Source organism: Solanum stenotomum, chromosome 3, assembly GCF_019186545.1.
Source record: "Solanum stenotomum isolate F172 chromosome 3, ASM1918654v1, whole genome shotgun sequence".
Taxonomy (NCBI): Eukaryota; Viridiplantae; Streptophyta; class Magnoliopsida; order Solanales; family Solanaceae; genus Solanum; species Solanum stenotomum.
The window spans coordinates 17,760,439-17,787,170 of NC_064284.1; the positions used below are offsets into that span (position 1 = coordinate 17,760,439).

The 26,732-nt window shown below is 35.1% G+C and overlaps 1 protein-coding gene across 3 annotated transcripts; it reads left to right on the forward strand.

The window, feature by feature from the left end:
* Positions 1-14,605: 14,605 nt before the first annotated feature.
* On the forward strand, positions 14,606-26,160 carry LOC125858190 (glutamate synthase 1 [NADH], chloroplastic). Of its 3 annotated transcripts, XM_049537896.1 has the most exons (22): positions 14,606-15,446; positions 15,535-15,654; positions 16,162-16,275; positions 16,382-16,534; positions 16,637-16,737; positions 16,826-16,922; positions 17,417-17,526; positions 17,989-18,092; positions 18,205-18,384; positions 18,470-18,813; positions 18,955-19,025; positions 19,113-19,582; positions 19,719-20,588; positions 20,709-20,863; positions 21,166-21,327; positions 21,412-23,010; positions 23,337-23,552; positions 23,649-23,917; positions 24,192-24,497; positions 24,597-24,864; positions 25,201-25,458; positions 25,566-26,160. In XM_049537896.1, the coding sequence occupies exons 1-22, from the start codon at positions 15,045-15,047 to the stop codon at positions 25,827-25,829; spliced, it is 6,633 nt and encodes a 2,210-aa protein (XP_049393853.1). In that variant the 5' UTR covers positions 14,606-15,044; the 3' UTR covers positions 25,830-26,160. The 3 variants fall into 3 exon arrangements, with proteins under 3 accessions (XP_049393853.1, XP_049393854.1, XP_049393855.1); XM_049537897.1 differs by lacking the exons at positions 14,606-15,446; positions 15,535-15,654; positions 16,162-16,275; positions 16,382-16,534; positions 16,637-16,737 and adding an exon at positions 16,985-17,127 and having other exon boundaries at positions 16,824-16,900; XM_049537898.1 differs by lacking the exons at positions 14,606-15,446; positions 15,535-15,654; positions 16,162-16,275; ... (1 more) ...; positions 16,637-16,737; positions 16,826-16,922 and adding an exon at positions 16,994-17,119.
* The last annotated feature ends 572 nt before the right edge of the window (positions 26,161-26,732 follow it).

The window sequence follows — 26,732 nt, forward strand, 5'->3', positions numbered from 1 at the left end:
ATCGGTTTAGAGGTTGATCCAGAAAAGATTCGTGCTATTGAATCATGGCCTAACCTATCTTCTATCAAAGAGGTTCGTGGATTTTTGGGCCTAACAGGGTATTATCGCCGATTTGTCAAAGGATATGCCCAACTAGCCTCACCATTAACGAACCTTTTGAAAAAAGACTCCTTTGTATGGTCAGATGCTGCTTCCGCGGCCTTCATCGCTCTAAAAAGGGCTTTGAGTTCTGCTCCAGTTCTTGCGTTGCCAAATTTTGCTAAAATATTTTCTGTTGAAACGGACGCCTCAGGTACTGGTATTGGTGCCGTTTTATGTCAAGAAGGACACCCAATTGCCTTCTTCAGCCAAAAGTTATCTCCACGAATGCAAGCAGCCTCCACCTACACAAGAGAAATGTTTGCTATTACCGAGGCTGTTCAAAAGTGGCGACAATATTTGTTGGGTCGGAAATTCCTCATTATTACGGATCAACAACCATTGAAAGCTCTCACTAATCAGGTCATTCAAACACCTGAACAGCAACGCTGGCTCAGCAAGTTGATTGGTTTCGATTTTGAAATCTTATATCGTCCTGGCAAGTTGAACTCGGCTGCTGATGCTTTATCACGGGTTCCCACTATGATGGCTTTAACTTTGGCGGTCACTGAGATAGCCTTGATCAACAAATTGAGACAACTGAATAGGACAAATGCAAAGTTGCTTGACCTCCAACATCAATTGTGCACTGACCCTGCCTCATTGCCCCAATTTTCTTTTCAAGAAGGTCTACTGCTATTTCGAAATCGCTTGGTCATTCCCCCTGATCATGATCTCAAGAAGCTACTCTTGGAGGAATTTCATTCTTCAAAAATTGGTGGACATGCGGGTATTTCCAGAACTTTTCACCGTCTTTCCTCTAATTTTTACTGGCCGGGAATGCGCCAAGATGTCAAACAGTTTGTTCTAACCTGTCAGATATGTCAACAAATGAAGGATACTTGTTCTAGGCCGTCTGGTCTTCTCCTTCCCCTCCCCATCCCGTCTGCTATTTTTGAGGATATCTCTATGGACTTTATAACTGGTCTTCCCCCTTCTCATGGCCGCACTGTTATACTAGTGATTGTAGATCGACTTTCAAAGTATGGACATTTTATCGCTTTACCACCAAAGTTCACAAGCCATAAGATTGCAAAGGTGTTTGTCCAGGAATACATCCGACTCCATGGTTTTCCATCTACAATTGTATCTGACCGTGATCCCATTTTTTTGTCTGAATTCTGGGCTGAAATTAACAGATTACAAGGGACTCAATATCACCCTCAATCAGATGGTCAAACGGAGGCTCTTAACAAGTGCTTAGAGATGTATCTCCCATGCTTTGCAGCCGATACTCCTACCAGTTGGTTCCCTCTTCTTCCTTGGCAGAGTTTTGGTATAACACCTCTTACCAACACAGCTCTAAGCTAACTCCTTTTGAGGTGGTGTATGGTCGCCCTCCGCCGACAATTGCTCGATATGTTTTGGATGGAAACACCACACTTGTTGTTGCAGATTCACTTAGGCAACGTGATGATACCTTAGCACTGCTGAAGTCTAATTTGCAGTTTGCTCAGGCTCGTATGAAACGATATGCTGACAAAGGACGTAAGGATGTGGCGTTTCAGATTGGAGATTGGGTCTTTGTTCGCTTGCGTCCCTATAGACAACTTTCTCTCCGTCTCCAGCGTCATACCAAACTTAGTCGAAGATTCTTTGGGCCATTTCAGGTGCTTCAACGAATTGGTGAAGTCGCCTATAAGTTGAACCTTCCACCTTCATCAAAAATTCACCCTGTCTTCCATGTTTCAGCTCTTAGAAAATGTTTGGGTACACCTGATCAGCAAGTCACTCCTATTGATCTCCTTGATCATTCTTCTTCACTCATGCTCTCCCCGGAATCAATTCTAGACAGACGCACCATCACTAAAGGGGCTCATCCGGTTCGACAGTTTCTGATCAAGTGGCAAGGCCTACCTCTTGAGGATGCTACTTGGGAGGATTCTCATTCTCTCCACCAACGATTTCCTGACTTGAACCTTGAGGACAAGGTTCATCTTCATGACGGCGGCAATGTAACAAATCCACAAGACCACAGAGGAGCACTACGCCGCAGCAGCAGGGGTAAACAGCCCCCTAAATACTTGGACCAATATGTGGTCCCAAATGCCAAGCAAGGACCACCTGTGCTAGTACCGTTTCCAGCAAGTAGTGGTGCAAAGAGCTCTCCAGCCTAATACCTATCTATATAAGCAGAAGAGATACAATCAAAGAGGGCAGGAATGAGTTGTCTTTTAATTTCTTAGCTTTGTAGCAGTCTGGAACCTCCCTCCGTTCTTGTTTTTTTTTAGTTTTTTTAAGCTTTACTACAACTTTCAGTAATTGTAAGTTGCTATCTATCTTTCAATACAAGTTCATTTGTTCCATTTGGTGCTTTCATTGACCTCCTCTACCAATGGGTGATGGTGCTCACAANATTAGGTACTAATTCTCAAAGTATATCTACAATAATATTCTTTAATCCAATTCCTTATGTTTTATCCAGCTGATCAAGTTACCGTGAATCATGTCGTCAATTATTTGTAAAAATATTTGAACCTCACTTAACTTTAAGAAATTATCTTCTAATGTTATTCAATTTTATTTTATATATATAAAAAATCACTCAACTTAAAAAAATTCTCAAATAAAATCACTCAATTAGAAATGTAATTTTAAAAAAGTTCACATGAAAAAATAAATTAAATTTTATTGCATATAAACATGGATCACAAAAATAAAACAAATAAAAAAAGACTATATTATACATCCGATATTCCGTAATTGTCAAAATTATAAGCCTAAAAATTTACCGGATTCTAAAAAATTATTCAAATTCATCTTTTTTTTGAAAAAAAAATCCGAATTCCATAGATCGACTTACATATTTCTTGGTTTTTGGCGCTTAAAAGGGCTAAAAATTATGGACCTCCAAAGTTTAATTATATTATAAAATAATAAAAATATGTATATATATAGGAACTTGATTCTTTTTTCTTTTCTAAAAAATTTAAATATTGTAAAGTATTCCTCTATTTCAGATAATAAAAGATAAAATAATGAAATCAGACTAATCCCTACAACACCAATAAAACTTAAGTAAATATAGGAAACTACTTAATAAAGGGATATAAACTACTCATATCCCAATTCACTCGGTCCTATTTGATTTGGAATCACTCTTCAAGCATAAAAGTCATTGCTTTACTTTTCAAATCTCAATTCTTTATATGTTTTTCTTCTTTTATTTTACTATTTCTTTTTTACAATAATTATAAAATTACTTTGCCTTTTTAAAAAATTACAATTATAGATTGACTGAATCGAATGCAAGATATTAAATCTTTAAAATTTTATTTTATTTATGATATGTGGTGGAAGTCATATGAAATTACAAAGCATCTTGTTCATTATGATTTAGAAAACACCCTAGATACACTATAATGAAGATTTAAACAAGAAAATAAAAGCAAAGACTTCTGAATACAAAATTTGGAAAAGTGAATATTTGGTAATGAGATTGAGAAATAAAATTTCTATATCACACTTTAAATTATGAGTTAAATTATATAAAAATGACTTTAGAAAAGTACTTCATATCATCAAGACATAAATAATAATTTATTTTATCATATCAAAATATTTTTTTGTGGTAAATTTAGTTGCGTAATTATATAAAAGAAAATTTCAAATTTGAGTGATTTTATAGATATAAAATAAAATAAAACAACTTAATAATTACAAGATAATTCTCAAAGTTGAGTGTGACGTTTTGAAATATTTACTCAATAATTTTAAGCCTCAAATATAAAGTGCACGCGCACGTACACATTAGTTATTTATTACATTATTCTTTTCTACGAGAACTAAAAAGATATGTTAACTATTCATTCAAAAGGTGCTCATCAAAATTATTAATTAACAAAAAGAGTACCTAGGTAGTTAAGATTGCGTTAGGTGTCGATATCGATTGTTAGTATATCTTATAGTCTTAGCATTATTTTCCTTATTATGGTTGGTAGAAATATGATATAACTACTGAAAAGCGAAAAGTAAGAGGCGTGTGGAAAATGTTGTTAGAATATATTAATAAAATAAAAGATACTTTCTTCCATCAATTATCCCACCTCCTTTTTACAATTCTATTTTAATGTATACGGTTGGATATAATTATGTCAAGTTGATATATCATAAAAATTGTGTAATTTTTGACCATGTATTCTTTAATTATATTTCGTTTGACGTGATTTTACTCGTGAAAAATAGAGTATACTGTGTTTTCATGCTGAAATCCCATTAATATATAAATATGTTATTTTAATTTGGATTTATTTAGTATTTATGTTCTCCAATTTTGAAAGTAGACATTTAAATTTATACAAAATTAAATAAGTAGACATACACATTTTTATGTGACAATTCACGTGAGGTTACTCTTAAATTAATTTATATTACGTTAGGTAAAACATGGCGTCTGAATTATTGGTCCTATACTCCTATTTCAAATTTAACTTGATGATTGATACAGCACGGGCCAATAAATTTGTACTATGTCCATATCCTTTGAATATAAGTTGCCATCTTTGAATCCAATAGTTTTTGGCCTAAATCATGTGTATTTATTAAGAATTTTATTAAATATGTAATATTAAAATTTTGAACCCAATAATTTAAAGGTTTAATACATTAACCCTTTAAATTTGTGCATAAATTTTATTTAAATAGTTAAACTACGACTTGTTTTAATTCATGAACATCTAAACCTAATATAATATGGAAAAAGGGTTAGTATTTTTAACGCAAATAATTGATCTTACATGTAGAACTATGGAAGTCATCATTTACAGATGTGGTGTAGTGGATAAGGTTGTTCTTTTCTTCTTTAGAGATCTTTGGTTCGAACCTTAGGTATGAAAAAATTCTTGATAAAGAGTAGCGGAGTGCTACTCCCGAATTGAGCCCTACCTAATGTGAATCCAGAATAGTTGAGCTTCAATGACCAGGTGGACGAAGAAAAACCTAAAAGTCTATTTAAAAAGTCTACTCTAAAATGACATGTTGCGAGGCTACAAATACAATTCCAATTTTGTTTATCCATTCCTAGTAATTTCTTCATCAAAGAAAAAGCAGCAACGTCAGCCGACAAGCATGGACCATAAGGAGTTACGGACCACAAAAAGTGGTTAGCGGCGATCCGAAATGTCATTTTTCTTTACTTGTTGTTGATATTCGATATTCATAGTAAAGTCTTTATCAATTTAATTCGTATAAAAGAAAACGCTCTAGCCAAAATATGTTCACTAGTCACTCTAGCCCAACCTTCACATTTTAAATAAGACAACTTTATGACCAAAAAGTAGACAAAGTCATTGTTGAACATTGCAATTTTGTTCCTTTCTTCCCCAACATCAACACTGAAATGCAAGTATCAATAGTTGTGGATTTGATTTAGATACTTCATATCTCATCCCCATACTTGTATTTTGTACGTCTCTATTATGCCCCTTTATATCATTGTAAACCTACCAATTTGACCTCATTTTTTTTTTTAAAAAAAAAGGTTACATCTATCTTGTGAGTGAATGCTTCATAATTGTCGTATTAGAATCGGAAAAGGGTCATATTTACCCCTGTACTCTTAGAAAAGGATCATATTTGCCCTTCGTCATACTTTTTTTGATATGTTTCCCCTTGTCATCCAACTTTAAGGCCATATTTACCCTCCATCCGTTAAATCTCCATATTTTCACATAATATTATTCATGTTGTGCCTATGTGGATTTTATTTTTATAGAATTAAATCTAAATATTATTAAAATTATTTAACTGGCTCCATACATTAAACCCAATCCACTAATCAAAATAAAACCCAATCTTGATTCTTCTGCGTAAATTTCTTTATGGGCATTCTATTGGAACAAATGTAGAAAACTATATAGTATCTCCTCTTTCACATTAGACAACACTCAACGTTAGAACTAATACAGATTTTAGCATTCAATTAGATATTTTTGTTAAGTAAATTAAAGTCAAGTTTCATCGCTAATCTTGATGCATAAAATTGATTAATCTTAGCATTCAGTTCGATATTTTTGTTAAGTAAATTAAAGCCAAGTTTCATCGCTAATCTTGACACATAAAATTGATTAATCTGCAATTTATTAAAAAATAAGTAGAATTTCACCAACATTCTACATGTGCTCTGTTTTCTCGATGGTTTCAGACGGTGAAGAATGTGAAGTGAGGTTCAACAATGGAGATGGATGATTTAAGTTGGTTTCCGGTAGCTATCAATGGTGAAATGGGAAAGGAGATAAGATTAAATTCGAAGTAAATATCAGAAAACTTCTATATATCTAGAATATTTAATGTTGTTCGGGAATATATTTATTTGATGGATCTGCTTCGATGGTTCAGGATGGTGTTTCGATATTCCGATAGTGATGGAGATCTCAGATGGGATTACAATTACATTAACCCATCTGTCCCATACAAGTATAAAACCCAAACCCACGATAGTTAAAGACTTGTTCTTGGGTTCATTAGTGGATGGGGTTTAATTCAATGTGGGTGGGTTAAAATGATTTTAATAATATTTAGATTTAATTAGATAAAAATAAAATCCACACAGACATAACATAAATGATATTATGTAAAAATATGGAGATTTAACGGATGGAGGGTAAATATGGCTTTAAAGTTGAATGGCAAGGGCAAATATATCAAAAAAATATGATGAAGGGCAAATATGATCATTTTCTAAGAGTACAAGGGCAAATATGACCCTTTTCCGTATTAGAATAATGTACCTTTATGAGACCTAGATTGACATTGTGACACAGAGAAAAGTAAATTACAGTACTCTTGCATTTCATATTAATTGAATTGTTGAGGTGCTTCACATTCTTTAAGAAAAGAAGATTAAGATATAAATTAGGCTTAACTTTCCATTTTTACCCTTACTAATTATTATCAAAATTATGCTTAAAATAACTAAACATTAATTAATAACTAATTCTAATACTAACTAATGAAGAGTAAAATTGGAAAAACATTTTAAAAGTAGTCTTGAAAATTGAACAATTAAGTTAGTAGGCGTTTGGCCATGCGATACCATATCACGATATGGTATCGTGAGATGAAATCAGCGTTTGGACATGCGATTTTACGCTGATTCCATATCATGAGAGGTGATATCATATTCTCCAAAAACCATGATATGGAATTACATGGTGATTTCATATCATGATTTGAGATATTTTAATACAATACTTGATCCATTAGTTTATATTTTGTTAAAACAACCCCACATTTATATCTACTAACCATTTGTTTCATATGTAAATAAAATTTATAATCACATCATTATTTTTTAAAATTTATTATTCTCACCGACATAAAATTTATTATTCGCACTCACATATAGTCACTTTAACTCACACCTCACGATTGTGAAACTTTTCAACATTCACTTGAAACAATTAACCGGCATGTTAAAATAGTTGCCGAGGCAATTAGTAAGATAGCACCAACATTTACACAACCAAAAAATATGACTGGTGTGCATTCCAAAATTCGACATAATACTCGATTTTGGCCTTAGTTTAAGGTAAAATTTCAATCACATTAATAAATTTATTTTATGGCCTTAATAAGTGCACATTTATATTTTATGTGTAAGTTATTAGTATTTAGTTACATATTTCTGCCACATGGTAACTTTAAATTACATCCTTAGAATAAATATTATTTATTTACATAAAACTGTCTCATTTACGTCACATATGCTTTTAGTAATTCTTTATAAAATGTTTTTTGGTAGATAAATATTATGTTGTTGATGCAGTTTCCGAAACACAAAAGGATTTTTAGTTCCATACAAAGGACAACGCTATCATTTGCAAGATTATCGAGGAAGTGAAAGAGAGCCTCAAAATGCCAAGGAACTATTTAATTATAGGCATTCATCTCTGCGCAATGTGATTGAACGGACTTTTGGAGCTTGGAAAAATAGATTTAGAATATTGAAACAACACATGAACCATTATGATATTGATACACAAGTGAAAATTGTCATAGCTTGTGTAGTGTTACATAATTATTTGCGAAAATATCAAAGTAGTGATGAAATATTTATGGTCTATGAACATGAAGATATAATTGCGGAGGATATTGACCAACAAATGGCTCAAAGTAACAATGTTGGTTCGTCTTCTCGGTTACATGATCGAGAAATGCAAGTTCAACGTGAGAAAATTGTTTGTACTATGTGAGATGATTATATTAAAGACTGGTACACTACAGTTTATGTTCAATTTTTTTATTAAATTAAAGTTAGATAAAACAATTACTTAAGTGGAGAACAAATAACTTTGTAATAATTTATTATGCGATTTTATAATTTTTTATTTATTTGATAAGATTGAATAAAAATTTGGGGCTATTTTAATAGTTTTACAACTTATGAGATTTTTTTGTTTATAAGAAAATATACAATACAAAAATTCCATATCGCATGTCCAAACAAACCTTTAATTTCATCTCATGATTCCATATCATAATACCATATCATAATACCATATCATGATATCATATCGCATGGCCAAACGGGCCCTTAATTTGAAAAATGAAAAATGCCTCAACAATTCAATTAATATGAAATGGAGGGAGTAATACATTAATTTCCATTAAGTATGAATTTAAGAGCTTTCACTCTCTTTTTTCCCCATTAAATAAGCATATTTTCTTATAATGATAAAAACAATTGATTTATATTTCTCAAATTAGTGTATTTCAATTGAATTTATCATAAAAACTAAAAGTATAAGATTTCTATGAACATCATGAATTGCATGTTTGACAAAAAGATTAACATTATAAATAAAATTACTAAAATATTTGGCAAAGAGTAATCCATCAAGTTTAACTAAAAAATAAATGACTTGCAATGTGAAGTCTCAAGTCAATACTATTAAGACAAATGAAACTGAAAATATAACATAAGTTCTAGATTCAAAACAAATTAGTCTTATGTCAAATTTCAACATAACATACATAAATGTGATTTAAAAGAAAAGAAAAATGTAAGTCTATAACCTTACTCAACAATGATTTTTATTTTAATTTAAAAATTAGGATACTATCAAAATTATGTTTGTAAAAAAAATAAATATGACATAAAAAAATAGATAATAAGAAAAGTTATATTGAATCACATGAGGTAAATGTTGAGAATAAGAAGAAAATGAAATATAAAAAATAAAAAACAAACTTTTAGAAAAATAAATGAAAAAAAAAGTAATCAATTTGTAATTACATTATGTAATTACCAGTAATTCACAGTCTCTCCATTAGAATTGAACTTTCCGAACGATCCTTACTGTTTATCCTCACCTAACCCAAGTTGGTTGGTGAGGTGGGGGCACAGGACCCACAACTTTAGATTCCCAAACGACAAAAAGTAAAAACAAGCATAATGATAGATCAATGACCAATTACCTAAAAAAGGTAAGGTAGTAACCTCATTTATTTTTGACTTTTTAAAATGCTTTCACTTCAAACTGTTGAACGTGGAAAACAAGGCCATTCCGTACTTCTCATTATTTGCCTGATAATCCTACGTTCTTATATAAGGAGAAAATCACTAAAATAAACACCAGTTATTTATCAAATTATTACTCCATCGGTCTCTAATTACTTGTTCATTTTTTTTAGTTATTTTAATTTCTTGTCAATTTTAATAAATCAAGAAATGACAATTTTTTTTACATATTATATCCTCAATTAATTATTTTGAAAAAGATAAAACTTATTCATAATTAATAGGGGTAAAATGGTACACTTACTATATCAATAATTGTTTTCTTAATAAGTGTGTCAATTTAAAAGTGGACAAGTAATTAGAAACAGAGGGGATATACTGTTAGACTTCACGATTTTTTTTATCGGAGAAACAAATTGAAATGGAAAAAATACTATTTATAGTAAAAGCAAATTTATTCATATAAAAAGAAAAAAAAAACTTTGCATCTCAAAATATTTCTTTAAGAAATCTATGAATAATTTTGTATGTTTAAAAAAACTAAAGAATAGACTTTAAATAAAAAGAGATATTATTATTATTATTCAAAATTTTAATGTCTTCGATTCATTTTGAGGCTTTAGGTTCCCAATGCCTAAACTGCCCTTGTTTTTGGTATAGTAGTTTATTGAAATTGATGGGTTTTTCTTGGTGTTTTTAGGTTAAATTATTTTTATATATTAAAAGGATTAATATTGTTCAATAGTTTCTTAAGAAACTATTTTGATCCTACTCGAAATATTAGGACCATATTTTTATTTTTATTTTCTCCCTCCATTGCTAAGGCATTTTGTTTCCTCAGGTCTTTCCATTTTCTTGTTTAATTAATTGTTAGAAGAATGTTCCACACCAAGATTTTCTTCATTAATGAGATTTAAATTTGAGATATTTAATTAAAGATAAAAAATTTCATTGATCTCAATATATCTTTTGTTGATAGTCATGTTCCCATTTCCTCACACGTAAGGATAATTAACAAAATACAATTCAATTCAAACATTCTTCCTATCAATATTTCACTTCTATTTTGTGTCTATTTTTGGCAGACTTAACTTTAATTTTTTTCCTTCTATTGAGCACTTTTAGTTTCTGTCTATTTATTTATTTATTTTTGGGCAGATTTCACTTTTTTTAGCTTCATGTTTTGAACCAGATAATTTCACTAACTATTTATTTGATAAATAAAATAAGCTAATCAAAGTCTGCATCTTGATTAAGGAGTTTATTAGGACACGTAATATGGACTTTCAGTCTTGGTGGGGTTCTTCCAAAATTAGGAGTTATTTCTATATAAAAGTTATGTACCGGCGCAATGCGCGGAAAATGGTACAAAGAAAATGTAGTATGAAATTAATATATGTATCAACGCGATGAGCGAAAAATGGGTATTTTTAAATCTTATTTTCCTCCATCTAAAATGTTCCTATGTATGTGCAATAAATTCCTGAGATTTTTGATGAATTGTTAGTATTTTTGAAAATTGCTTTGGGTTTATTAGTCGCTAAAAAGTCTAAAATAATTCTATATTATCATTTGTCATTCTCTTTTATTGAGTAAATATATATATATATATATTATATATATATCCTTCACTTTGAAAAGTAAAGTAATCCTTCCTCTTAAAAACTTGAAATGCAATTAAATTCTTTAAATCCTCTTTGTTCATTGCTACCACTCCTTCATCCTGATTATTTTGATATCATTACACATGATTAGTGGTATCAAGTAGGTAAATTGAGCTGAATTTGAATATGTTTAAATGAGTCAAGATTAAATCATAGCCTAATCCATTCAATTCTTACAATTTAAAATTCTTTATTTATTTTCTAATAATTTGTTTGAATACCTAATAATTAATTTTCCCTTTTTATTATGACTATAATATCAAATAAAATCACCAAAATTGAACGAGTCACAATTTTATGAAATAGTTGATTTTGTCACCCCAATCCCTACCCCTACTCATGATCAATTTAGTCAAATATACAATTGGATTTATACGTAGTTGTAGGCGTTTGTGTGTGCGCAAAATCATGTCACTAGCATAATCATTGAATTTGTAAATATAATTTGTTTATTATACATCATGAATCACAATATATAAAATTATACTTAATGAATCTTATATTACTTCCAATATTTTAATTTAAATTCGTAATTAAGATATTTACGCTGTTTGTGAATGTAATAGCCTGTTTGACTAAGGACAAGGCTTTTGTAGATTAGTATTTTTTTAAGTGTTTTTAAGTAATAGTAAAAAAAAAACCAAACTAATCCTATCTTCTCAGCCTAATTAGCCGTTAAAGTTCATACTATGTGCAGCCCACAAGAAATAAACCACATAATTAACAGAAGACAAATGCGAAATGATAAAACAGAAATTAAAATCCTAAATTAAATACGCAGAACTAGAATACAAATGCAAAATGATATTTCTTCTGTTTTAATTTGTTCTGCCTATTTCTTTTCTAGTTCATTTAAAACAATGAATCTTTTCGTATTAACTTTTTAGTTTTAGCTTTTCACATTATATGTTTAAGATCAAAATTTATTTTGATATATTTAACATATTTTTAATTTTATATTATTTCATTCAGAATATTTTAATAATATCTTAAATTTCGTATTAAATCAAAATAGGAGGGAGTATGTGAAAGCTAAATTTCTGACTTTTTCTTGTTTCATTTTTTTTTCCTTTGTGTACATTTTTGGTCTTAGTATTAAGACATTTTGTAGAAAGCGTAGTAAAAGGAACATGATTGTTTTGTTTATAATTTTTTGCCGCATAAAACTACCGGCACTTGCTCTCTCACGTAAACTATTGGCCGCGTCTGTTTTTTATTTTTATTTTGGTACACTCTAATCTCAATTTATGTTTATTCATTTCGTCATTGAACTCGTCAATCTTATATCAATTATGTACTACTTCCTCCGAGTTTGTGGACTAAAATGAATGATAAAAAATTGTGTAGCTATAAATCATTTCATTAAGGTTAAAATGAACGTTTTAAAGTTAAATTATTACTTAATATAAAAATGTGTCATTCTTTTTGGAACTGACTAAAAAAAAAGTAAGTCATATAGAATGAGATAGAGGAACAAAATATATTCCATGTCACCATAATTTGACATATATATTAGTTGTGGATTAGCAAGTTTGATAATCAGATTTAAGAGAAATATTCTATTGTTATAATAAGTCAAAAGCTATAAGTCCTTCCAGTGAAAGTTGTCCAATCACAAAGTTGATTGATTATTAGTTGTGTAAGTTAGAGAAACTCAAATTTTAATCTTATTGTGAAATACATAATGTAATATTTTTTTCATTTTTAGTTTGTTTTTCTGATTTTAACTTGATACAAAAGATAAAAATATATTTTTTTAATTTTAATCATTAGATATATAAAATATATCAAAAACCTTTTAGTTTTGTGATATTTATATATATGTAGAAAATTAATATCAACATGAATTATAATGTAGCTATGAGACTGCTTCATTCTTGATTAGACGTTTAGAATTCAAGCTGTGAAACTGAAGAAAATTCTATTAAAACCCCGAGCTATGATCTAGAGAAAATTCTCTTGGGACCGCCATGAAAAACAAAAAAATGTTCTTGTTAGACACAGGAGAAAAGGATGATGTAATAGTTTTTCTTTTGTTGCAAATTTGTTTTTGCTCCCTAGTCCCTAGTGAAACTTTTCTAACATCGGTTGATCAACTCGCACGTAGCAAATTTGCACCTGAGAAAGCACAATAAGGGGGTCCCACAAAGAGAAAAAAAAAAACTGAAAACCTGTAAGCATTTTTTACCGTGCCCGAACCTTGGAGGCTTGTAACCGAGCCTAGAGGCGGCTATAATATAGAATATCATAATCACCACCGTGAACCTCCTCGGCAAACCGTGGCCGACGGAGAGACCCCACCACGAGCGGTTGTCGGGTGCCGCATAGGAGATTCATCTTCTACACGTGACACCAACAAATTTTAGTAGGTGTTTTGAGCTGAAAATAATACAGTAACTTTTATCAACAATGATTGTACTAGAGTCGTAAGTATTCCTTCATTCTTAATTAAGAGGTCTCAGCTTTGAGCCCTCTAGGTACAGAGTCGCCTATGTTAGGGAGCACTTTACCCCATGTGAGACTTTTCGGTACGAATTTGAATTTAATTAGACTTCAATGTGTGTACGGTGTACCGGGTGGGAAACAAAAAAAATACAGTAACTTTTTATAATAAAATATCTGTAAATACGAGTATATCATTAATAGATTCTCTTATTCATTATTTATTAAATTTAAAGTAAATTGAAAATCGGATTTAGGGAGTATTTGAAAGAAATAAAATTGTGAAAACAAATACTCCTACTATGTTTAAATAATGATTTTCTCTCACAAATTTTCGATTTATTAAAAAAATAGAGATAGATTTATGATAAATTTCAAAAAGTCTACATATTTATACTTAAAAAATATATTAAATAACAACAAAAGTTAAAGTATTATATATAATAAAATTGAATTTATCTAGTGCGATTTATATCTCTTATAATAAGATAAAAACTTATTTAAATTATACCTATGTAATGTATGATAAAAAGACATTAATTAATAGACTAGCGATTAAAATTGTAAATGGTAAAATTGAAAAATATCTACTATTATTTATTTAATGATGATAGAGGAAGAGTTTATCTTTTTTGTTTTTTTACTTTAAATGGCACTACGAAAGATAGATTATATTATATCATTTAAGATAAAACAGATACACATAATACTCCTCATTTATCAATCAATGGATAGATTTTGTTTTAAAACAAAGATAAAAACGTTTTTCTTCAAAAAAAAAAAAACACTCAGGTAGGGCCCACTCACCCCACCCCTCCAAGTCTACACACCCCGACAACTTCTACTGTCTAATCTCATCTATAAAATCATAACACAAGCCACCTCGCCCATGCCGAAAAACGAACAAGAGTGCAGAGCTCCGCCACCTACCCCTGTCTCCTCTCCTCTACTCTCTCTGTGAAGCTCTCTGGTTTTTTATCTGCCCTTTCGTTTCTCCTCATTTTCATCTCCATTTATGTGAAAGAAAGAACCTTTTTTTTCAGTTTTCTTGAAAAGTTCGTCTGGATAAGGACAACGGACAGCCCCTTTTTCTCTCTCTATATCCATCGACCCCTTTCGCCGCCTCAGTAGCCCCTTCTGGTTTATTCATCTTTTCATGTGATCTGCTGAAAAATCGACTGATTTGGTCATCTTGAACAACGGATCTGAGAGTTTCTTGACGTTTTTAAGAATCTTGGTTCCTGTATACGTTTTGTTTATTCATAAAGATCTCGACTTTAATATTATACAAAAATCTATCTTAAAAACTGGTAAAGATTTGAACTTGGGTGTTTTTGAATATGTCGATTGCTTCGAGTTCTGTACTTCAGACCAAGAACAATGGCGTTGTTATGCCGTCACCGGTTAAGAGTCTTGTGGGGCATCAATTGAATGCTATGCCTTTGGGTCGGGTCGGTGTTGGTCTGGGTAGAACTAGGGTGACGAGGAGCTCGGTAGTGAAGAGGACTACCGGTTTCGAGAAGAAGTTTTATGGAGCCAAGCTTCGGGCTTCCGGGTCGGAAAGGTTGCACCTTTGGCAATCTGACGGGCCGGGTCGGGCTCCGAAGCTAAGGGTCGTGGTGCGTTCTGCATTGTCTCAGGTGCCAGAGAAGCCTCTTGGACTCTACGATCCATCATTTGATAAGGACTCTTGTGGCGTTGGGTTTGTTGCTGAACTTTCCGGTGAAAGTAGCCGGAAAACGGTAAATCAGAAAACCTTAGGACTGTTTTTTGTTTTTTTGGTCTGTGGAAAGCGTATGAATTTGTTTTTGTTTTTTTGGGTGATAATAGGTTACTGATGCTATTGAGATGTTAGTGCGGATGTCTCATAGAGGCGCGTGTGGTTGTGAGACTAATACCGGAGATGGAGCCGGTATTCTTGTTGGTTTGCCTCATGACTTCTACAAGGAGGTGATTTAATTTAACTGCTCAGAATTACTGCTTAGTGAATTATTTTCGTCGAATCGATGTTCTTGACTCCTGTATGACTTGTTCATTTGATGGCTGCTTCTTTGGTTCTTTACTATTTATGGTTGATCGGGCGTGGGTGGATTACCAGAGAATGTTAGGAGAATTGTCATGGTAGTCTGCTAATCATAAAAAGTGGGGGTGGGGGGTGGGGGGGGTTGGTGAGAAGGAAATGGTGCCATTCTTATATATGAAAATGATAATAAAGAGATTTTATTTTAAAATTCAGTATAATTTGAAATTAATTCGACAAAAATAATAGTAAGGATTTTCTTTTCATTTATATGTTCTTTTTGAAGGTGTTGCTGATAGCTATTTTGTTAATTGATAATAAGAAATGGACTAAGAATGCAGAATTTTGTACTGAGAGTATTTGTAGTCAACTCTCATTAGAAGTTGTAATTTGTGAGGGCTGAAATCTGAATGTTATATCTTCTGTACTTTCATCAGGTAGCTAGTGAGGCGGGATTTGAGCTACCACCACCTGGACAATATGCAGTTGGTATGTTCTTCCTGCCTACCTCTGACAGTAGAAGGGAGCAAAGCAAGATTGTATTTACTAAGGTGAATTCCTGCTCTATCTGATGCTTTACTGAAAAACAGATTTATTCAGGTCAATTATGCTTTTATGTGTTCTGATTATCTTTTTTGATTATTTGTTCTTCGGCAGGTGGCTGAGTCACTTGGGCATACAGTTCTTGGATGGCGTCCAGTCCCTACAGATAATTCAGGACTGGGCAAGTCTGCATTGCAGACTGAGCCTATCATTGAGCAAGTGTTTCTGACACCAACTCCTAGGTCAAAGGTCGATTTTGAGCGTCAGGTAGTTGTCTGTTACTGAAGTACTTAGTATATTCATTGGTACTTACTATTTACTGTATCAACTACCATCCACTCATCCATTCTGAATCTGTTCCCCCTGCAGATGTATATTTTGAGGAGGGTGGCAATGGTAGCTATACGAGCTGCTTTAAACCTCCAACATGGTGGCGTGAAAGATTTCTATATATGCTCTCTTTCTTCAAGGTTTGTTCTGGAGACTCAGAAGTCAGAATACATTGCTCTTTGCTGCAGTGCTATGACTAATTTTTTGAAATTTATATGCTTCATACAGGACTGTTGTTTACAAAGGGCAGTTGAAGCCTAATCAGTTGAAGGAATACTACTTTGCAGATTTGGGCAATGAAAGGTTTACGAGCTACATGGCCCTGGTAAATATTTAATCCATTCTCTTTTAATTTGTACACTGACTCCATACTTCAACAACGAACAGCAGTGGATCAACCAGAAAACTGAAGAGATGCAAGGTTGAGGAATGACTTCTGAGGCATTGAAGTATGAATGATCTCTTAAGTTCTTCCACTCCCTTGATCACAATTTGAATTTGGATGCCCGTTTGGACTCTTTGGTGAGTTGGTAAGGAAACTCATTATGAAGTAAATAATGTTTTCAGAAACTTGGTGCCTTGCTCTCTGCCATCTGTTGTTAATAGTAAAACCTCCACTTAAATCATGTGGAGGGATTTGTGTGTGCTCAAGGTTAGACTAGGGCTCAAGGTTATGTGTCCTGTCACTGCAACAATCTTCAAAGTGCCTGAATTCAATTCCCGCTGCATTCAGAAGACATATCTCAGCATCTCTATTTTTTATTCTAAAAGAAAATCAGTTTTTTCCAAAATATAAAATTTTGGGTGTTTCTGCTGTAGGTGCATTCTAGGTTCTCTACAAATACCTTCCCTAGTTGGGATCGTGCTCAGCCTATGCGTATCTTGGGTCATAATGGTGAAATTAACACACTTCGAGGCAATGTGAACTGGTAAGTTCCCTGCAGAAGTGCATTTTATAGTAAAGTAAACGTAGTGCTTACTGTAACTCATTTAGGATTGATCTCCTGAATGCAGAGGTAGTTTAGATAATTTGATTCCATGTGAAAATTGAGAAGGAACTTCATTGACACATTGTAAGATATGAATTGTGAGGATAAGGAGTTGACCGTAGTTGTTGCTGATCAGTGAAATTTTTTTCCATGCTACACGAGTGGCACTGACGGATGCACATGTCTTCCTTCCTTTTGCATCAAATAGCTTCTCTTGTCCCCTTTGTGTTCTGGAGTAACATATTGACTGTAAATTGGCTAGCATGCCTCCTCAGAAGCTGAGGAAGAATCTCACATAAAATTCCGTTGTTTTACTGTGGCAAATTACTGTTGTTTCTTGTTAATTTGTCATCTGCATTGATTTTAAACTTTGTTCTGGACTCATTACTTTTGCCTATTCAGGATGAGGGCTCGTGAGGGTCTTCTTAAATGCAAAGAGCTTGGCCTTTCAAAGACAGAAATGAAAAAACTCTTGCCCATTGTTGATGCCAGTTCATCTGACTCAGGTTCTTATACTACCTCTCTGCACCTTGAAACAGTCAACATCTCAACCTATTTCCCTACTAGCTGTTATTTGTGTTGATTGTCCCGTATCTGATTATGATCTCCATTTATCAGGAGCTTTTGACGGTGTGCTTGAGCTACTGCTTAGAGCTGGTAGAAGCCTCCCAGAAGCTGTTATGATGATGATTCCTGAAGCCTGGCAAAATGACAAGAACATGGATCCTAGCCGGAAGGCATTGTATGAATATTTTTCAGCCCTCATGGAACCATGGGATGGACCTGCTCTTATGTCATGTAATATACTTCAAGGAATTAGCTGATATCTTTTATGAGGTTTTCCAGTATGCTGTTTGCTTAATGGGGACACTTTGCTTTGCAGTTACTGATGGGCGCTATCTTGGAGCTACGTTAGATCGGAATGGTCTGCGTCCAGGTCGCTTTTATGTTACATACAGTGGTAGGGTTATTATGGCAAGTGAAGTTGGAGTAGTTGATATTCCACCTGAAGATGTATCCAGAAAAGGTAGACTAAACCCTGGAATGATGCTTCTGGTGGACTTTGAGAACCATGTTGTTGTTGATGATGATGCTTTGAAGAAGCAGTATTCTCTTGCAAGACCTTATGGACAGTGGCTGAAAAAGCAGAAGATAGAGCTGAAAGACATTGTTGAGTCAGTAAATTATTCCTATAGGGTCCCTCCACCCATTGCAGGAGTTTTGCCTGTGAGTACTGTGTCTCATACTAATTTAGTTCCTCCAAATCTCTTATTAATTAACCCTTTTTGCTGTTAACTGTACTTGTTGTTATTTGTTGTTCTTTAAGTGCCATTTTATTTATCTATCTGTTCTTCTAAAATTTTATAGGCAGTAAGTGATGAGGACAGTATGGAAAATATGGGACTTCATGGTTTATTGGCTCCATTAAAGGCCTTCGGGTATGTATCTTTTGCCTAAGACAGAAACTTCCTTGAAATTTTTTGACAACATGAAGAAAATAGTTTAATCACTGACCTATTATGCAGTTACACTATAGAGGCCTTAGAAATGCTGCTACTCCCAATGGCAAAAGATGGTGTTGAGGCTCTTGGTTCAATGGGGAATGATGCTCCATTAGCAGTGATGTCTAACAGAGAGAAACTTACATTTGAGTATTTCAAGCAGATGTTTGCTCAAGTCACAAACCCTCCTATTGACCCTATCAGGGAAAAAATTGTCACGTCTATGCAATGTATGGTTGGTCCTGAAGGAGATCTTACGGAGACCACTGAAGAACAGTGTCACCGCCTCTCACTCAAAGGGCCTCTTTTGTCCATTGAAGAGATGGAAGCTGTAAAGAAGATGAACTACAGAGGGTGGCGTAGTAAGGTTCTTGATATTACCTACTCCAGAGACCGTGGTACAAAAGGTCTAGAGGAGACCTTAGACAGGATTTGCTCTGAAGCGCACGATGCAATTCAGGAGGGTTATACAGCAATCGTACTTTCTGACAGAGGTACCATTCTTTTTAGAATGCCTACTCTTTATACTCTTGTTTTTTTTTTTAAAAAAAAATCTGTCATTCGGCTGGACTTAGGCTCTTTATCTCTTTTATTGACATAGCATTAAATTTTTCTTCTTAACCTTCCTAGGCTTCTCGCCAAAGCGTGTTGCTGTGAGCTCTTTATTGGCTATTGGTGCTGTCCATCATCATTTAGTTAAAAAGCTTGAGCGAACTCGAGTTGCATTGATTGTTGAATCTGCCGAGCCACGAGAAGTACACCATTTCTGTACTTTGGTAGGATTTGGTGCTGATGCTATCTGCCCTTATTTAGCCGTAGAAGCTATATGGAGACTACAGGTTGATGGCAAAATCCCACCCAAGTCAACCGGTGAGTTTCATTCCAAGGATGAGCTTGTCAAGAAATACTTCAAAGCAAGTCACTATGGCATGATGAAGGTTCTTGCAAAAATGGGAATATCAACATTGGCATCGTACAAGGGCGCTCAGATTTTTGAGGCTGTTGGCCTTTCATCAGAAGTGATGGAGCGATGTTTCAATGGAACTCCTAGCAGAGTGGAGGGTGCAACTTTTGACGCACTTGCCAAAGATGCACTCAATCTGCATGGACTTGCATTTCCATCACGAGCCTTGGCTCCAGGGAGTGCAGAAGCTGTTGCACTCCCTAATCCTGGTGATTATCATTGGAGAAAGGGTGGTGAGATTCACCTTAATGATCCATTTGCCATTGCGAAACTGCAGGAGGCTGCACAATCTAATAGTGTAGCTGCCTACAAAGAATATTCTAAGCGAGTACAGGAATTAAATAGACAATGCAATTTGAGGGGACTTTTGAAATTCAAAGAGGGAGAGGTTAAAGTTCCTCTAGAAGAAGTTGAACCAGCAAGTGAGATTGTAAAACGTTTTTGTACTGGAGCCATGAGTTATGGATCAATCTCCTTGGAGGCACACGCTACTCTTGCTATGGCAATGAACAAGATTGGAGGCAAATCTAACACAGGTATGCTTTTCTTAAATGGAATGTTGACAGTGATCTTTCTTTTGTGAGGCTACCATGTCTTACCCTTGGGTAGTGGAATTTCTTTACTGTAACATGAAAGCTGTACCTACTTTTGAACAGGCGAGGGTGGTGAGCAACCTTCTCGGATGGAACCTCTTCCCAATGGTTCAAAGAACCCAAAAAGAAGTGCAATTAAGCAGGTTGCAAGTGGTAGATTTGGAGTCTCAAGTTATTACCTTACAAATGCTGACGAGCTACAGATAAAGATGGCTCAGGTACACTTCACATGCATGCGCACTACAATATGTTTCATTTATGGTTATTTTCCTTCATAGTCATGTTTGTATTAAATGTTGGTCCATTCCTATCGGGTCCTGTATTCCAGCTGGAATAGAGGTTTCTCTTGTTTATGAATTTATGTTCATGGACAGATGATGCTGCATCTGCAAAGCACCTATTGGTGTCTTTGCCTCTTTAACTGAAACCTGCATTTGGCATTTGGTGAGATAAATGTTAACAATGAAGTTTTCCGTGTATGTGTCAAACACACCTATTCACTTCTTATTGTATTTTGCAGGGAGCCAAGCCTGGAGAAGGGGGTGAACTTCCTGGACACAAGGTCATTGGTGACATAGCTGTCACTAGGAACTCCACAGCTGGAGTTGGACTAATTAGTCCCCCTCCTCATCATGATATCTACTCAATTGAGGATCTTGCACAGTTAATTCATGATCTTAAGGTATTGAAATCTCTTGTATTTGTATCATGTACTTTCTGCTTTTTTGTTCATTGATCCTGAGGTGTTACCCTATTGTGCCTATAGAATGCAAACCCAGGGGCACGTGTTAGTGTCAAGTTGGTTTCTGAAGCTGGTGTTGGGGTTATAGCCAGTGGCGTTGTCAAGGGACATGCTGATCATGTCTTGATCTCCGGTCATGATGGAGGGACTGGTGCCTCAAGATGGACTGGCATCAAGAGTGCTGGGCTTCCATGGGAACTTGGTCTTGCAGAGACGCATCAAACTTTAGTGGCTAATGACCTCCGTGGCCGAACAGTGCTGCAAACAGATGGCCAATTGAAAACTGGAAGAGATGTAGCTATAGCTGCTCTTCTTGGTGCAGAGGAGTTTGGTTTCAGCACTGCTCCCCTCATAACACTTGGCTGCATAATGATGAGAAAATGCCACAAAAACACTTGCCCAGTGGGGATTGCCACTCAAGATCCAATTCTTCGGGAGAAGTTTGCTGGAGAACCAGAACATGTCATAAATTTCTTTTTCATGCTGGCAGAAGAAGTGAGAGAAATCATGTCTCAACTTGGTTTCAGAACACTTACTGAAATGGTTGGCCGTTCAGACATGCTTGAAATGGACAATGATTTAGTCAAGAACAATGACAAATTGAAGAATATTGATCTGTCCCTACTGCTTCGACCTGCTGCTGATATCCGGCCTGAAGCTGCCCAATATTGTATACAGAAACAGGATCATGGTTTGGACTTGGCTTTAGATAACAATTTAATAGCCCTTTCCAAGGCTGCTTTAGAGAAAAGTCTTCCTGTATATATTGAAACTCCAATCTGCAATGTAAACCGGGCTGTTGGTACTATGCTAAGCCACGAAGTGACCAAGCGTTATCACCTCGCAGGGCTTCCAGCAGATACCATTCATATCAAGCTTAGTGGAAGTGCAGGACAGAGTCTGGGGGCTTTTCTTTGTCCTGGCATCACATTAGAGCTTGAAGGAGACAGCAATGATTATGTTGGTAAAGGTTTATCGGGTGGCAAAATCGTTGTTTATCCCCCAAAAGGAAGCAAGTTTGACCCCAAAGAAAATATTGTGATTGGAAATGTAGCTCTTTATGGGGCAACAAGTGGGGAGGCATATTTTAATGGGATGGCAGCAGAAAGATTTTGTGTCCGTAACTCAGGGGCCAAAGCTGTTGTAGAAGGTGTTGGTGATCATGGCTGTGAGTACATGACTGGTGGTACAGTTGTTGTGCTAGGAAAAACTGGAAGAAACTTTGCTGCTGGTATGAGTGGTGGTGTTGCCTATGTTCTTGACTTGCATTCCACTTTCCACTCTCGTTGCAATTCAGAGCTGGTTGATCTCGATAAAGTTGAAGAAGAAGAAGATATCATGACTTTGAAGATGATGATACAGCAACACCAGCGTAACACAAACAGCCAACTGGCAAAAGAAGTTCTTGCTGACTTTGATAATCTTTTGCCTAGATTTATTAAGGTCTTCCCTAGAGATTATAAACGTGTTCTTGCAAGCATGAAAAAGGAGGAAGCTTATGAAGCTGCAAAAGAACGTGCCATCAAGGAAGCGGAGGAGCAAGAAGAAGAAGAGTTGAAGGAGAAAGATGCCTTTGAAGAGCTGAAGAAGTTAGCAGCTGCATCTAAGGATGAATCCAGTCAGGTTAGTTCATCTATGGAGTTTCTAATTGAACTACCTTGGAATTCCTTTTGTATTATTTCATCATATTTCAGAAAGATTCTATATTTTCTCTTGATAGCTAGGAATGCTGATATATATATTATATGGATGAAAATCATTAAAGCATCTTTGCACTTCCGATTTGGGAATGAAGATTTGTTCGGAAGGCCTGCATTTCCGTGTATTAGAACCTGACTTTTCCATTAATTATTTTATTGGTCTTTGGAGTTGCATATGGGTATTTAGATGCTGTGAGAGGCTTTACAATATGTGTCGCAACTTTATATATGTAGTTTTGGTCTTTGCAGGTTGAAGAGGAGAACACATTGAAGAGGCCCACCCAAGTTGCTGAGGCAGTCAAGCATCGAGGTTTTGTTGCTTACGAGCGACAGGGTGTGTCTTACAGGGATCCAAATGTTCGGATGAAGGACTGGAAAGAGGTTATGGAGGAATCAAAACCCAGTCCACTCCTTACGACACAATCTGCGCGTTGCATGGACTGTGGAACTCCTTTTTGTCATCAGGTAATTTTAATGCTGAAATATGCGGTGATTAATACACACAATGAAATGTAAATGGCCAAAATCTGAGTCGACTATGTTATATAAAATATTTTGTAGGAGAACTCTGGATGTCCTCTTGGAAACAAAATACCAGAATTCAATGAGTTAGTGTATCAGAATAGATGGCGTGAAGCACTAGATAGGCTTCTTGAGACAAACAACTTCCCTGAGTTCACTGGCCGAGTGTGCCCTGCACCATGTGAAGGATCTTGTGTGCTTGGTATCATTGAGAATCCCGTTTCTATCAAAAGCATTGAATGTGCCATTATTGACAAAGCTTTTGAGGAAGGGTGGATGGTGCCACGACCTCCTTCTGAGAGAACCGGGTATGCAATCTCATCATTTGCTTGTACTGTATTCCCCCCCCTCCCCCTCTCTTCCACACACACCCCATCCAACCTTATGCCTGATTTCGTTTTTCTTTGAAGATGATCCTCTTTCTCATTTGTTATCTTTCAATGTGTTTGCTGTAAGCACCATAGTTTTTCAGAAGTAGTTGTGCCTGTACTGATTGAGGCTTATAGTAGTTAGCTTTAATGGCTAGACATTTTAGACTCTACCATACATAACTTTGATGGTTCACATTTTTCCTCTTAACAGGAGAAGAGTCGCAATTGTTGGAAGTGGACCCTCAGGCCTGGCTGCTGCTGATCAGTTAAATAGATTGGGTCATACTGTCACCGTGTTTGAACGTGCTGATAGGATTGGTGGTCTGATGATGTATGGAGTGCCCAACATGAAGACCGACAAAATTGATGTCGTTCAGAGGCGGGTTGACCTTATGGAGAAGGAAGGGGTGAAATTTGTGGTCAATGCAAATATCGGAAATGATCCTGCGTACTCCTTGGATAGTCTTCGTGAAGATCATGATGCAATTATCTTGGCTGTTGGAGCCACAAAGCCAAGGTGAGTACCATGGACATCATTTCACTTTTGGTTCAGCCGTCAGTGTGTCTTTTCTGAATTAATAATTGCTCACTCAAACTACTTGTTGACTTATCGTAGGGACCTTCCTGTTCCTGGACGAGACTTATCCGGAGTCCATTTCGCCATGGAGTTCCTTCACGCAAACACAAAAAGTTTGCTTGACAGCAATCTGCAGGATGGAAAATACATTTCAGCCAAGGGAAAGAAAGTGGTTGTTATTGGTGGAGGTGACACTGGGACAGATTGCATAGGAACATCAATTCGCCATGGCTGCAGCAGTGTAGTTAATCTAGAGCTTCTTCCTCAGCCACCAAACACTAGGGCTCCTGGAAATCCTTGGCCACAGGTTTGATCATGTTTTAGTTAATCTAGAGCTTTTTATTCAATTAGATGCTTGCTTTATGTCTATCATGTGCATGATGGTTTCAGTGTCAACACGAGGTTTTTGACAGCTAAAATCTTGAGGAAACTGCTCTTTTATACCTCCTGTGGAAGTTACTAGAATTGGCTTTATAGTAGGAGTTAGGATCACTTTTCTTTATAAATTCCTGTGGAAGTTACTAGAATTGGCTTTATAATCAGAGTTAGGATCATAAAGTGATCATGGAACTTCTGTTGACAAGTTTTTCATCAAATTCCTGAATGTCATTGTGACCCGTTCTTTGCCTTTCTTTGTTGGCAGTGGCCTCGTATCTTCCGTGTAGATTATGGGCATCAGGAAGCTTCTGCAAAGTTTGGTAAGGATCCGAGATCCTATGAGGTTTTGACCAAGCGGTTCATTGGAGATGAAAATGGAAATGTGAAAGGGTTGGAGGTGATACGTGTACAGTGGGAAAAAGATGCCAGTGGAAGATTCCAATTTAAGGAAGTAGAAGGCTCTGAAGAAATTATCGGGGCCGATCTGGTTATGCTAGCCATGGGGTTCCTTGGTCCTGAATCGGTTAGTATTTAATGACTTCCATTTTAATTTCCTCTTTAAATCCTGGTGCTGTGATGAAACCCAATTAAATATTGACTTGGTTATCCTTGCGTTTGATTTTTGTTCAGACAATAGCAGACAAACTAGGATTAGAAAAGGACAACAGGTCCAACTTCAAGGCTGATTATGGACGCTTCTCAACAAGTGTAGAGGGGGTGTTCGCAGCAGGAGACTGTCGTAGGGGACAGTCTTTGGTGGTTTGGGCCATCTCTGAAGGACGGCAAGCAGCTGCTCAAGTTGACAAGTTTCTCATGAAGGATGACGAGGACTCGTCTGCTGATGCAGCTAGCCAACAAGAATCTGTCAAAAAGCAGCCAACAGTCGTGACATAAGGCACTTGCTTTTGGCTGAGGCTGGTTTTGGGATTTTCCTTCAAACGACTTCCAAGAAAAGAAACACGTAGTAAATCAAAAGCAGCTCAGCTGGAACATAGGATAGGGGGACTAGTTGAGAATTTCTGATTCTTTTTTTGGGGGAGTTTGGGGGTAGGGGATAGTATTTTGTTTTTTTGCTGCATCTTGGGTGTTCATAACTATATTATGTCCGTGTCTGTTTGCTTGGAGGGTAGCTCCAACACAGGCTAGATGAAAAAAATAAAATAATATGTACAGTTCGTTTGCCCAAAATTTCCTTTAAAATCAATATATGGGGATTTTCTTGATTTATTTGGTTGTGCACTTTGCACGTTATACATTATTTCTGATGACTGTGTGCGCATTTACTAAGTTATATAAGTGAAGTATTGTCCAACTTACTTTTTGCAATTTGTTCAAGTTGTAGATGTAGATGCTGAAAATCAAAATATTATCACAAATCTACTGATGACAGTGATTCAGCTTTACGAAAAAAGTAAATAGTTCATCACTTTTAATATGTCATAAGTATCTCTAGGCATAGTCCATGGAAGTTCCACCGCCAACAAATTACATATCAAGTATAATTTCACAAGTCAGATCATAAATTCACTAGTAAAAGTATGGCCAGAAAACATCCTTGCTTTCCAACATAATCTAACCGTCTACAGCAAGAAGAGATCCTTACTGTGAGCTCTCTCCAAAGTAGAATAGTTTGTTTTGTCCTAACTTGTTCTTTCAAGAAATTAGCCATCTTTCCAATTCCTAAGGATCTCTAAAAACTTACTTATAATCTAGTTGTACCAATTGAAGTCTCCAAGCTTTAGATTTATTTTCACTAATAAAAAATGTAAAAGAAATCATATTAAGAGGTCGATTCAA